The sequence below is a fragment of the Bremia lactucae genome, linkage group LG6 (assembly GCF_004359215.1).
Source record: "Bremia lactucae strain SF5 linkage group LG6, whole genome shotgun sequence".
Taxonomy (NCBI): domain Eukaryota; phylum Oomycota; class Peronosporomycetes; order Peronosporales; family Peronosporaceae; genus Bremia; species Bremia lactucae.
In genome coordinates, this window is record NC_090615.1 from 4,313,537 (window position 1) to 4,327,644 (window position 14,108).

A 14,108-nucleotide genomic window follows, 5' to 3' on the forward strand; every position below is an offset into this window, starting at 1 on the left:
GAGAAGAATGACAGCCATCTTGCCATTCTAGGCGAGAGGTGCGGTGAGTTTATTGCGGCCCGCAGTGATGCGTGACCCGCATAAACCACAAATGGTTCGGTGCCCAATAAGTGCACACGAAACTTGACAATAACATACTTTATTGAAAGTAGCTCTTTGACATGCACAGGGTAATTCGGTTCCGCGGCTTTTAATAGCCGGGGCTGATAAGAGATGACACGGCCAACGCCGTCGTCATCCTTCTGCATTAGCACGCTGCCGATTGCAAAATTGCTTGCATCGCAGACGACGCTAAAGTTTTATCCGCGTCTAGCAATGCCAATACCGGTACCTCTTTAAGAGTTTTTTCACTGATGTGAAAATAGCTTCTTGTTGTTTGAACCAAACCTATTCTGCGTCCTTTCTAAGGAGGCCAGACAAGGGCTTAGTTCACTCAGCATAATTGTTGCTATATTTATGCAAATAATTAGCGAGTCCAAGGAATCGGCGTAAATCCTTAACATGTCGTGGGATTGGCCATTCCTTTACTGATTTTACCTTGTCTGGGTCTACTCGTACACCATGTGTACCTATGATGCAGCACCCACTTTAACAAGTTGACGTACAATTAAAAGTCACCCAAAGTCTGCAACACAGCGTCTACTTGACGCTTTTGCTACTCTATTTCAGTCAGGCCGTCCTCGACCCCACTATGCACGAATACATCGTCAAAGTAATGGGGCGCGTAGGCACACATCACGTGAGCCACCATTCGGTTGAATGTCGCTGGTGTTTTTTTGAAACCTTGGCACATCACAAGCCACTCCCAAAGCATACCTTTTAAGGCGCTTACTGCTGTTTTGACTACATCGAACTCTCTCATGAGTACCTGATAGTAGCCATCTTTTTGAATCCAACGAGAAAAGATTGTTGACTTTCCCATAGAGTTCAACAAGACATTTTTCCGCGGGATTGGCGCTTGCGCCGGAATGGTGGCCGCGTTCAGCTTATTGTATCTATAAACCAGGCGCCATCCACCTGTGGCTTTACACACACAGAAGGTCGGGCTGTAATGAGGCGACTTGCTCTCACGTACATGTCTCGCCTTGGCTCGCTTATCGAAGAGCTCATCGATATAATCGACTTGTTCTATCGGCTACGGCCGTTGCCTTGTCACACAATACTTGGGGCCAGGTCGAGATCAATTTCGTTCCCGATGCCCCTATCGGCCGGTAGGCGGCCCGACACTTCTTCCAGGAACACATCACGATTTTTCCACAGAATTTAGAAGAACGGGCTGTCTATCAAAGCATCCCAGCCTTGAGCTGCGAATCGTTTCTTTTTGTCCGTTTTGAGGACGCTCTCGTCCATTGTGGACAACAAGAAACAGCCCACCAAGTTCTCATCTGTGAACTAATGCGACTATTTCGTGGATCTTACCTTCCTTAAGTTTGGACAGGAACAGATCCCACGCAATCTCCGGGAGTTTTACTTTTTCGTCGGCATTTTTCAAGACGTGCTGGAGCACCTCAACTGAGGACGCCTCCGCTGTTTCGGCTTTGACGGTCTCAAACACCTCGTTCGAAGGCCGACCTCTTCAATTGGGACCGATCCAAAAAGGTCACTCGTTTTGACGTGCCATTGATCGTCCTTATTTATCGGGTACTCTTCTTTCGAGTTACCATGACCTTTGACCGGGAAGCGGGAAGCGGGTGACGTTTATCTCTCGGCTAATACACCCCTCCAACCGCAACAGGCTCTAGGATCTGGGCCAGTTCTTGCGACGCTTGACTTTTTGTCAGTCGCTGTCTACTCTCACAAGCTCTCGGCTCTGTGCAGGGCCATTAGACGCATGACTACTTGTCATCAGCCTTTTCACTACCCCAGTCTATATGAGTTGGGTAGGACTTTGTGTCACCTGACTTCCCGTCGGTACACTTTTTACTACACCAGGCTTCAGGCTCTGGGTAGAACCTGGTGACGTTTGACATCTCGTCAACGCACCCTCAACTGCGTCTAAAACGACATCAGTTGCATTGCCTCTCGCAGGAGCACATCCTTTCCGGTGTCCTGCGTAGAGTTAGCAACTGTGCGTGTACGCCAGTCTATCCATGGTTGGTGTTTTGCCAACCATGTCATGCCTAGGATGATCATACTGACTCTCTAAACCTAGCACTGTGAATTTCTCTTCGCAAGAGAAGTCACTTAAGCTGAAGGCGAATCAATATTGAACTACCTCTGGTTTTAAGAGCGCGTGGTTCGCTAAACAAACGGTCGCCTCTACTTGCTTGCCATCCTGGCAAAGCGACTCAAACATCACCAATCTCTGTTTTAGAACCGCGATTTTACAAAATTCTTGGATGCACCCGAATCCACAAAAAGGGTCACCACATGATCATAGCCTCTTACTTAAGCGCTAGAGACCAGCAGGGTTGAGGGTCTAAATTTCGAGACCTCATAGACTATGCTACCCATTTGCTACACAACTCTGAACTCGGGGGTAGCTTCAGAGTCCGCGTCAGTGGAGCATCCCGCCCCTACTACGCTCCTGCATTTCCTGAACTCTCAGTGGTCGATGTAGAGCTTACGCATCTCGCACGCTGGTTCTTGCCATCACCCTTTGGGTAGGGAGTCCAGCAGGGACTCTGGCATAGCAGCGATCCATCATATGTCCGCGCTTGCCGCACTTAAAGCAGACTACATCTGCATTGCCCAACTCCATAGGAGTTTCAAGTGGTGTTTGACGGATCTCGCATAAACATTGCAAGGAAAAACTCAAATAGATTTATCGGACTTGTCAACAACACGAAACTAACACTCAAGTGCTTTAAGTTGTCCACACGCTCAAAACCACGCGGTTTTATGATTTCTGACTCGTTTTCTCTACGAGCTTGTACGATTCGAGCAAATGTGTGGAGGTTGTAGGTGCTGACCACGTTCAGATAGATGAAACCTTCTAGGATCCGCTCGAACTCAGGCTATAGTCACGAAGCAGCCGATTATCTTTTAGTATTAAATTAATAGTTACGAAATTAAATTAACCGCATTAACTCCTAGACTCGTACAAGCTAAGTTAATCGGGTCTTTGATCAAGGGACTCAGTGATTTGTAAAAATCAATTTGCAACTAGTGGCCCAAGAGTATAAAAACTTTACTAATGTTTTAACTTTTAAAGATCTTAACAATAGCACCCATTTGGTGCGAAGTGGTACATCGCTTGACCAAACGCAAAAACGTATTTTCTACCAGCGCTTCTATCTCTCACGCATGGCTATCTCCAATCATTCGTGCTTGCTGCTGCGGGAGTGCCTCGAGATACCTATGCTGGGCTGCATCGTAGGTACACATGGTGTACGAGCAGACCCAGACAAGGTTAAATCGGATTATCGCGTCAATCGTATTTCTCACGCAATTTTGTGCGAGGCCGCTTTCGAAGCGTCCGTCTACACTTGCTATGGTTATTGGCGGCTTTTGGATACACGATAATCTGATTCGATGGATTGCCCCGTGAATGGTCTCAGATCGAGACCCTAGATTCACGGCGGAATATACTGTCACTTCGGCATAATTGCGTGGGTACTTGTGCAGGCACACCGCTAAACCGAGGAACTTTCGATGTCCCTTATTATTGACTGGCAAGGGCCAATCGGTGGTCGCCATGATCTTTTCTGGATCCGGACGTACACCGTGTTTACCCACAATGCACCCAAGAAGTGGTATCTCACTTGCAGCGAATATACACTTGTTGAGATTTGCATACAACTTATGCTTACGTGTAAGTGTAAGATCCTTCTGGACGTGGGTACGTGTTCTTCAACGTCCGACTTTCCGTTCATGGCTCTGCTATGAACGATGACGTCATCAAAATAGCTCGGTGCGAAATCCGGCACCGATCTCAACAGATTAATTACGCATTTGTTAAATGTCGCAGGGGCATTACTAAGTCCCTGTGGTATAACTAGCCACACCCATATCATTCCGCTTGGGGTGCTTACTGCTGTGAACGGGATATTCTGTTCACGCATAAGGATCTGAAAGAATCCATCCATTAGATCCATTGACGAAAAGATAGTATTCTTTGATATACATCAATGATTACGTCTTTTCCTGGTATCGGCGTTTTAGCCGGTACCGTTGCAGCGTTCAGTTTATTGAACGCATGCACAGTCCACCACCCTCCTGTTGCTTTACGCACTCAGAAGGTCGGAGAGCTATGTGGGGAGGTCGACTCCCTCTATATATCTTTTCGATATTGTACCATCTTTAACTTGAATATACCGATTGCTTTTCGAAAAGACACAATTTAACATCCGACCTCTCGGCCGACGGCTTATACTAAGCAGTCGCCGAGGCACTGTTGAACGATTGCTCCACAACTGAGGCAATTTGGATTTCCTCTTCCATCGTCGACGGCTCTTTTCTAAAAAGAGGCTGTCGCGATTGGCCGTGCCGTAATCCGTTCATAAACGTGGGCACTTAAGTGTTCCGGTATCGGACCCACACAAATGAACGCCGACAGCTATCTCCCGCATACATTCTACCAAAAATCACTTGCCTGTCGCCCCCCCCCAAAGAAGCGCGCCTGAAGCAACGCCTCGTCATTCGGCGGCTGATACATGGCGCGATTCTTGGTCGTAAAGATCGCCCATGAAAGGATCGCCTTAACGTCCGGGTCCATCCGAATGGGCCTCAGCTGATGCGGTCGGGCGGAGAGCATCTCAACAGTCCTGTTGAGAGAATTGCTCCGAGCCTGCTCACGCCTCAGCTCATCCTGAGTCTGAGACAGACTCCGCCGCAGCATAACTCGGCGCCTCGGACGCGACTTTCCGCTGTCCGAGCACGAACGCCTTCCTTAAACTGAGCAACGTGTTGCTCAGAAGGACAACTCAAGAGCCTGGCCAGGGCTTGTTCACCAAGTCCCTGCACCATGTGCTCAGCCAACTCCCGATGATGATCGGAGAGATGGGGGAAATGAGCCCAATCAATATTGAGGCTCATCTTCACTGACACGCTCAGAGAGACGGGTCGTGGGAAGGACTACTGGTGCTATTAAGTGTAGGCGGGCGCTACCATAGCAGCCACACTCTACTACTACGCACACACCTTCAAGCACAGTGAGGTAGTTGGTGGGTGCCTAAGCGCACGCACCCAACGAACTAAGAACCCTAGTACAAGTGATTTCACGGAAGCGGTAACCCGGTTCACGTACGCACTTGTTCACTAGGAAGTAGTTAATAAGACTAGTTTTTATCCAATCGAAAAAAATATACATACGTTTCAAGCAATCAATAGATGCCATCTCTGTAGATGTGCACCGCTACGTGCCGAGCGTATTATCTGAATACCTCGGCTTACGGATGACGCTAGCCGTCATCCCTTCCAATGTGAATGCACTTATGTGCATCACATGCGCAAGGGTTTCTTCAACCCGTGCTTAGGTAATTTCTTTGTTGGCTGTAATGGGCTAAAGTTGCTCTAAATTTATACAAACCCACTAAGTCCACTTTGTGCACTTAACGGGATGGTCAATTACTTTATGTAAAGTAATTAGTCCTGCCACTTAGGTGTGGTGCACAAAGTGACCCCGTACTTAGCTAATGCCGTAACAGTGGCGTGCATTACAATAAATGGCCAAGTCAGCGCCCCCAGTGCGCGTGGAAACGCCCGAGATCCGACTGCACTGCGGGCCTACAGGACTGAATGAGGCTGTCCTTTCACTAGACTTCCTAATTCAGAAAGCAGGAAAAATTAGCCTAACTGACAAGCCAATATTGGCCACGGGTGGCGCGGACAAGGAGATTAAATTGTGGCGGATAGGCTGCCTCGAGGACACTCATAACAAGGAAGATGTTGCACTTGAATTTATTTTTAGCCTCTCAGGTCATGATCGTAGTATAAATTGCGTGCGCTTTTCGCCAAATGGAACATACCTGGCGTCAGCCAGTGATGATACTTCCATCATTCTGTGGACAAAGCCCAAGACAGCGGGAGATGATTGGCGATGGGGCCAAATTTCGTCATTAAGTGCTGTTGATCGTACGATCTTGTCTTTGGGCCATAGAGGTGACATAACAGACCTATCGTGGTCTCCTGATTCAGCATTTCTCGCGTCGTCGTCAGTCGACAATCGCTGCGTCATTTGGGACGTCGAGAAGGGTGAGGTCGCTGAGCGACGCAAAGACCACGCGCAATACGTACAGGGTGTGGCGTGGGACCCGCTGAACGAGTTTATTGTGACGGCGAGCAACGACCGCACGTGTAGAGTCTACTCGCTTAGTGGCTTTGAAGCGGCGACCCGGCCCAACGGAAAGAAGCAGGGACGTAAATTCATGTGCATTCAGACTATAAAGACTCGAGAATTTTCAGAAAAGCACGTGTCGATAATTATGACACCAATAGCAAAGGATGACAAGGTTGCTGAAGCCGAAGATGCAGAGATGGCTGTCGGAGACGCAGCCAGGAAAGCTGCAGCAGCACTCAAGCACCGGATGTTCTTAGATGACACATGTCCTGCATTCGCGCGACGATTGTCGTGGACACCTGATGGATCTTACGTTTTGATGCCTACTGGATTATATCGCTCGAGCGAGTCAGCGTCTCCTGTAAATACAGTATACGCATTTTCACGGGGAAATTTTTGCCAGCCAACGTTACACTTGCCTGGACAGGAGAAAGCATCACTTGCCGTCCGCTGCAGTCCAGTGATGTACGAATTGCGTCGCCAGAGTGGAGATTATCCGGTTAATAATCTTTTTAAGACTAAGCACCGCTCCGTCTTTGTCGTTTTAACGCTTGACGCAGTCGTCATTTACGACACTCAGGTAATGTACCGGGTTTCGTTTAGCGACTTTATTATGTGACTTACGGGCGCTTGTAATGTTATTATAGCAACCTCATCCAATATGCACGATTAAAGGCCTTCATTACGCAGACTTGACAGACGCCGCTTGGACTGCAGATGGCCAGACACTATGCGTTTCATCTACGGACGGCTACATCTCGTTAATTCAATTTGAAGACGGTTTCTTTGGTACCCGTCTATTACGTACAGGTTGGATATTATCCATTATTTATTTCTGAGAAATAACCATCATTGTGTTGCTGTTAATTTTTAAGACCAAATTGCAGTTAACGATAACAAGATGCGGCGAATGTTTGCGACGCCAAAGAAAGCGCGTAAAAAAGCTAAAAGTCAAATTCAGGGTCAAGTCGCTTTAAAAGATCTTACTCCGACAAAAGTTGCAACAGGCAAACAGAATTCTACATCTGCAGATGATAGCATACGTGTATCCCAAACTTTGGTACAAAACGCTGCTACTCCTACGGTCAATGTGCTGCAAGTGAGAAAAGTGCGCAAGATCTCTCCATCTCATGTGCAACTGGGAGCAAGTGAACCATCTGCTATCGGCGCCACTGAAGGTTCAGCATTCAGAATAGTATCTGCCAGCGCTCCTGCACACACTTGTACGTCTGAGGAGAATGTAATTGCCACTCCTAATTAATCGGAATTCGCTACTTTCCTGCTATTTTCTGCTAACTGACCCATGCACAATCTGGTACGTCTGATGACTCGCTTGATACTTAAATAATCACACACGTCGATTTAAGTGTAGAAAAGTCTGGAAAAGATAAAACTGGCAAATTACAGTCGGCTTTTTCTTCATCGTAACTTAGCTATAGAGAACCCATATCGATGCCTGGCAGCTCGAACGCTTTAATAGTCTTAAAGAGGAGAAAGTAGCCGTAAGCACAACCTAATGCACCGAGAAGCAAAATGTTGACCCAATGCAGCATAGAGTGGCTTTCAGGCGACGCAATCTGCGCTCGAAGCAGCGTCACCGACTGCAGCAAAAAGCAGATACAGTATGCCTGGCAAAATGTACGGCGGATGAGCGCGTCGCTTACTAGTCGCGAGCGCCAAACCATCCACCCCTGCGCTAGCGTAAGCGCACCTTAAAAATGAGCAACTTCAAGCGTTATACACAGAAAATAGCAGCATAGAGTGGTAGCTCGTTGACGCACCGTAAAGTCGTACAAATTCGTGCGCCAAATGCGTGTTTTCATATCCAAGCATCAGAGTCATAACCGAATGCGAAGTCAAGAAGCAGAGCGCACCCGTCACCACCGCGATGACCATGTGAACTGCAAAAAGACGGTCGAGCTGACGTCGCGCGGCTTGCATCGTCACTTCAGGCTTGAAGGTCTTTATGTAAAACACACAATTTGATCTGCAATGATGTTTTTCTTCCGAGCGCTGACAGCTTCGATAGTGCCGCTCGTCTCTACTGCTTTGCAGGCGACGATTACGTCTGGTACCTCTGAGTGCTTTTACGTTGATGTAGAGAGCTATAAGCACGGTATTTCACTAAATTATGAAGCGCTGCGCGGCGTGGCTGACGAGCTGGAGACAGAGCTTATGGTCGACAGAGACCAGATACTTTACACGCACAAGGGCACGTCAGGTAGGTACGTTAGCCCCATTGAGAAGAGTGGAATTTATTCGGCCTGCTTCAAAAACGACCATTCGCCAGTCGGAGACGTCGTCATCGGTTTCTCTTTCCACGCGGATGACCCGAATCACGAAGTGCTGTCCAACGCAGATGCCACAAAAATTAGTTGAGTACTGCCGAAAGCTAATCGATAATCGGTGTCTTATCGCATGATTTAATTTAATACTGGCTGCAGAGCATGTGCAAGAGCTAGAAGATTTGGTGTATGAGCTGAGTGTAAACCTCGACACGGTTAAAGATACGCAGGCTTTTATGAAAGCCATTACGAGCCACCACAATCAACGTAAGCTGAGTGGCATTTTAATATGCTAAAAGTGCTATCAACCATCCTGCATTGCTGACAAAGTATTTTAAACCGCTTTTAGTGATCACGAGCACCCACAATCGAGTTGCTTGGTGGACGCTTGTCGAGATGTTTGTGCTGGTAATTGTTTCTTTGGCGCAAATATCATTCCTGCGCCGTACGCTCGAAGTGCGGCGCATCTTGTAGGAAGCAGGGACAAAGTCCTTGCTGCTAGATTTTTTTTTAATATAGTAGTAATATGACATTCGTGCAACATCTGTCATTTATTTTCAAATCATGAGCAGAGCCCTTGCCACGCTTCGACAGCGCGGTATGCTGGCTGCTCTGACACATAAGGATGCTGGTGCAAGTATTGATAAGATGATACAGGGATCGCACATACCTGCCATCTATTGTGGTTTTGATCCGACATCTGATTCGCTGCACCTCGGCAACTTACTTCAGGGCATAGCACTGCGCCACTTCCAGCGCGCAGGCGTGCGCCCAATTCTGCTTGTCGGTGGAGCCACTGGTATGATTGGAGACCCAAGCGGAAAGTCCGAGGAGCGCGTGCTTATGTCTGATGACAAAGTTATCCGCAATGTGCAGCAGATCATGAAGGGTTTATCGGCAGTGGTTGACTTCGACGACCCCAAGACTGGCGCCATCGTGTGCAATAACGCAGACTGGCACACAAAAATGTCGGCGGTCACGTGGATGCGGGATATTGGCCGGTGCGAATCGGCAATCCATCTAGTCCTAATCTTGATAATGATGGCTGCCGTGGTGCTCCTGTTGTCGCAGCCACTTTCGCGTCAATGCGATGCTTCAACGTGACAGCGTAAAGAAACGTTTACAAACGGACCAGGGCATTAGTTTTCTCGAGTTTTCATACCAGCTTTTCCAGGCTTACGATTTTCTGCATTTGTACAAAACGTATGGCTGTGTCGCGCAGATTGGGGGGAGTGACCAGTGGGGCAACATCGCCTCAGGCATAGAACTCGTTCGCAAGAGCACGGGCAAAGTAAGTTATTTTTTCTTTTGCTTATTATGTGAGCTATTCACGGTAGTTACGTGAAAATTATTTGGAGCAGGAGGTGTATGGAGCGACTTTTAATTTGCTCACGACTGCTACCGGAGACAAATACGGAAAGTCTGCCGGTAACGCCATTTGGCTGGATAAAGAGAAGACATCAGTTGTAAGCTTCTCACACGCCTATTGTAGTTAATGTATTTTAATGCTTTTATAGCTTGACTTCTACCAATTCTTTCTCCGCTCAGATGACCGGGATGTTGAAAAATTACTAAAAAGTTTTACATTCAGAGAACTCGACGAAATTTGCGAAATTGTAGCTGAGCACGTCAAGACTCCTGAAAAGCGCGCTGCTCAGAGGGTTCTGGCTGAAGATATCACTGCAATGATTCACGGTCGAGCGGCATTGAAATCTGCCTTGAATGCTACCGAGTTGCTTTATCGAGTTAAAAAAGATACTTTAAGCGCTGAAGATATGCTTCGCATGGCTAGAGACACACCAACGATTACACTTTTCCGCACTGAAGTTGTAGATCACACTTTGGTGGACCTTGCCGTGCGAATAGGCGCGGCCACGTCAAAAGGTACGAGTGGTATTTACTTGTGATAAATGTAATTTTTGAAATCTGACTATTGTCCAGCTGAGTTTCGTCGTCTGATCAATGGTGGAGGCGTTTACCTCAACAGCAAGCGTGTGGAATGTGAGAAGCTCCGCGTTGAGTCATTACATATTTTTGACGACAAGTTATTAATGCTTCGCATCGGTCGACGCAAGAACTTCATTGTCCAGGTCGAGTAGCTGTCGATGAAATCGCGTAGCTGCTAAGATTGATTTTAAGAATTAGTCAGCACTTGAGCTGCTCTTGGCAGCTCTTGTCAAAGGTTCGTCATGTATACAAGCCGTTTTATCCTCACTTTGTTATGATCGAAATGTTACTTTGTATGGACGACCCCACTACGAAATTTTATCAATTAGATTTGGATTGCGAACGCAGATTCAAAGAAAGCTAAAATTTGGTCTTACTTTATTCATAGTTAAGTCGCCGATACTGATAGAGATTTTTTTCCTTTCATCAGCCAAATTGTCGACATGAAATTAAGAATGCTAGCTATCGAATCTTTGTGGCAATATAATTGAAGCTCCAAAAGTTGCTCGACGCTAATTTAATATTTAAAAATGACTCGTACCACATTCTTAAAACATCGACATGCCTTTCAAAACTCTCCTTGTCAACACTGTCCTGACAAGAAAATTGATCCTTGCTCTGTCGTCGATTTCAATCATTTTTTTTAATTCAATCATTGGCGCAGCCAATGCCTTTGTAAGTATGTCGGCGGTGTGATGGGGTGTCCGTTACATGAATATTAGTTCCTATAAGATATAAATAATAAAGAAGTACAAATTTATTATCATTTGATATTTTTTTACTTGATAATTCCAATTTTACCAAATTCGGTAATATTAAGGCAACAAGACAAATTTTCTTTTGATTAGTTGACCTAAGTTTGAATCAACACCGCTCATCGTTACTAGCTGGTGCGTAATGAGGCGCTATGCATAGTTTGATATTGATATATTGAAGTCAGTAGATAGAAGATCGTTACGAAGAAACTTAATATATTAAAACAGTTTTACGTTTTTCCTATAATAAAGCCTTAATACTGACCTCTAGTAGCTAAAACTTCTTAGCTACTTAAATACTTCCTCTGTACGCCAGTAAACGTGAAGTATCGAGGCACCTCACTTCATTGTTGTCAGTGCAGGTTGGGTAGAATTGAAGCAGTATCAGCGAAAGATGCCCCGTTACACTTGATAGCACTTTTTGGTCCGTTCGACGGCCAGCACGTTTCTTCCATCAAGGACATGTTAGATAAAGAAAAAGGGAGATTTCAAGCCTCTCAAGAAGGCTATCACGCACGCGTGAAAGGTCCACCCCTTGAGTCCCTTTGAATGGAGACGATCGAACGCATGAGTCCGGTCTTAGGTGGGCCAGCCGTTGGAGCCATGCTGTTCACTCTAAACACAGATAAATAGCATGCGACAATATCCGAGTTCATACAGCTTGAACTCGACGGCACCCACGAAAAAGTAGCCTTGCTTGACCAGCAAGGTTCTCAACCCGCAGAGGTGTTGAGAAAACAGGATGCTTAACAGTTGATACTGTTGAGACAGCAGCATTCACATGCTGCTAGCGGGCCGACGCGTCGACCGATAGCTTAAAGATAGAATTTTCTAAGTTTAAGGCAGTCGAAAGCGCCTCCGTTTTAAGCTGGTTCGTCAAATTAGACGACGCCATTAAAACTCGCCGCACCAATGATGATGGCATGTCCAACTTAGCCGGGCGTGCCAACTTTTGAGCCTTAAGTCTCAAGCTTCACGACCCATTAGCTTTTGGGTCGTATGAGATCTTTAAGACTCGGCTCAGGCAAACATTTGAGCCGCCACGTGCCGAGTTCAGGGCTAGAGCCGAGCTCCTGGATTTGAAGCAGGGAATGTGTGATGATTATCAATATTATGCCCAGCATACACGATACCTAGAAAGTTGTATAGTGAGCATCAAATTGATGAACAAACACAGGTAACTGTGTATAATGAAGGTATTGCAGATGGTCCTGTTAAGACTCACCTGTTCCGGCTTGAACTAGAGTCGCTCGACCAAGCGATTTCTATAGCGTAACAGGAGTACTTTAGCCTGAGACAGGCTTTCGTCCACTCTGACAGCCTATCGTCCACGTAGACGACAAGAAAACGGAGGTCTCGAACTAATGGACCTCTCGTATTTGGAGAGCGAGAAATCTCGATCAGTTACGATTGGAATAATGCAATCGTCGTTTAAAGACGGACCATCACGCTTATGAGCACACCCAGTGCCTAGAAACACTGAGCGAAACGATCGACCTCCCGCTAGGAACAGCGGAGGACGCGGAACGTAAGAAAAACGGTCGGGGGTCAGTAAGTGCGAGAGCCCTACTGATCCAGCAACGTCAAAAGAATTTGCAGGCCTTTTGAAAAAAGTGGCTCCTCATATGCAAACGTTGTGTGAAACTGTCACAGGTGCTGAAGTTAACCTCATCACCTTAACAGTTGTAATTGCAAATAAATTGCCATTAAAATCCCTAGTCGATTGTGGGGCGTCAAATAATTTCATTCGAGGCCAATCGCTAGAAGATCGCATACTCAAATTCATTGAGGTCGATAGGATGACAGTACGCCTAGCAACAGGCGCATCTGCAACAGTAAAGAAACGTGTAGTGTGCATCCAATACACGTTAAAGTTTAAAAGCCTGATGATGATTTCATTGTACTGAATTTGAATGACAAATTTGATGTCATCCTTGGATCACCATGGCTCAGAAAGTACAGACGATGCAAAAGCTGGCAGCATCACGCCGTGACGATGTCGGCCTTTCGTTCATCAAATGATCATCTGGTGAACGTATTGGAGCATCCACAGGCGCGTGGATGTCCTACGAGTGAGGGCGATGGCCTTATTTAAGGCTAGGTCGTTTGCACAACTGCACAAGACCTCAGTGTGACAACCCATTCAACTGTGAAGTTAGATACCGACGGCTGTGCACGAGCACAGGCAGCATCGAAATTATACCACTCGAATAAGATGAGTAGTACGAAACAAGGATATTTGCTTTAGAAAAAGAAACATTCAAGAATTTTGGAAACGCCTGTCTATAAGAGTCAGTGAGAAAGTCCTAGATTAACTGGAGTTGATCGAAGAGGATCTCGCTGTGGTTGCGCAACCACTGCTAGAGGCAGTTGGGGAGGATACACCCCACATAAAACTTGAGGGGATGAGTCCCGAAGAATCTGTGGGAATAAGTCCCTATAAACCTGTGGTCAAAGGTTTCCAGGTACCTTTGGAAACAAGTTCCCAAGAGGAAACTGAGACATTAAATGTCTAAGTAAACAACGGATCAAGTGTAGGCGCTTACACATTTGATCTGATAGCGCCTTCGAAGCTAAGTTCGGAATAATACGATTGCCAACGCTAGAACTTGCGTGATCTACGTAGTGGCAAAGATAAGTAGATCTGCGAACTTGTCACAGATGACAAGTACGTGCCGATATTCGGTCAACTGTACCGGCTCAAACGCCGATACCAAGAAAAGACACAATCATTGATGGTATTTCAAAGAGTACTATGTTTTCGTCAATGGATCTGATGGATGGGATCTATCAGATCCTTATGCGTGAACAGGATATCCCGTTCACAGCAGTAAGCACCCCAAGCGGTATGCTATGGGAGTGGCTAGTCATGCTACAGGGACTTAGTAATTCCCGTGCGAC

General features: G+C 46.4%; 4 protein-coding genes across 4 annotated transcripts; 3 read left to right on the forward strand and 1 right to left on the reverse strand.

Moving 5' to 3' along the window:
- Positions 1–5,606: 5,606 nt before the first annotated feature.
- On the forward strand, positions 5,607–7,481 carry CCR75_003757 (uncharacterized protein; the record flags this gene model as incomplete). Its single annotated transcript, XM_067961850.1, has 3 exons — positions 5,607–6,800; positions 6,868–7,030; positions 7,096–7,481. 3 exons carry the CDS (start codon positions 5,607–5,609, stop codon positions 7,479–7,481), a joined length of 1,743 nt encoding a protein of 580 aa, XP_067818184.1.
- Positions 7,482–7,653: 172 nt separating this feature from the next.
- CCR75_003758 (uncharacterized protein) lies at positions 7,654–8,161 on the reverse strand (the record flags this gene model as incomplete). Its single annotated transcript, XM_067961851.1, has 2 exons — positions 7,654–7,931; positions 8,002–8,161. 2 exons carry the CDS (start codon positions 8,159–8,161, stop codon positions 7,654–7,656), a joined length of 438 nt encoding a protein of 145 aa, XP_067818526.1.
- Positions 8,162–8,212: 51 nt separating this feature from the next.
- On the forward strand, positions 8,213–8,979 carry CCR75_003759 (uncharacterized protein; the record flags this gene model as incomplete). The annotated part of the gene is made up of 3 exons (XM_067961852.1): positions 8,213–8,594; positions 8,665–8,772; positions 8,855–8,979. The coding sequence occupies 3 exons, from the start codon at positions 8,213–8,215 to the stop codon at positions 8,977–8,979; spliced, it is 615 nt and encodes a 204-aa protein (XP_067818527.1).
- Positions 8,980–9,053: 74 nt separating this feature from the next.
- On the forward strand, positions 9,054–10,986 carry CCR75_003760 (uncharacterized protein). Its single transcript, XM_067961853.1, has 5 exons — positions 9,054–9,506; positions 9,577–9,796; positions 9,867–9,971; positions 10,023–10,389; positions 10,447–10,986. Exons 1-5 carry the CDS (start codon positions 9,070–9,072, stop codon positions 10,602–10,604), a joined length of 1,287 nt encoding a protein of 428 aa, XP_067818149.1. The 5' UTR covers positions 9,054–9,069; the 3' UTR covers positions 10,605–10,986.
- The last annotated feature ends 3,122 nt before the right edge of the window (positions 10,987–14,108 follow it).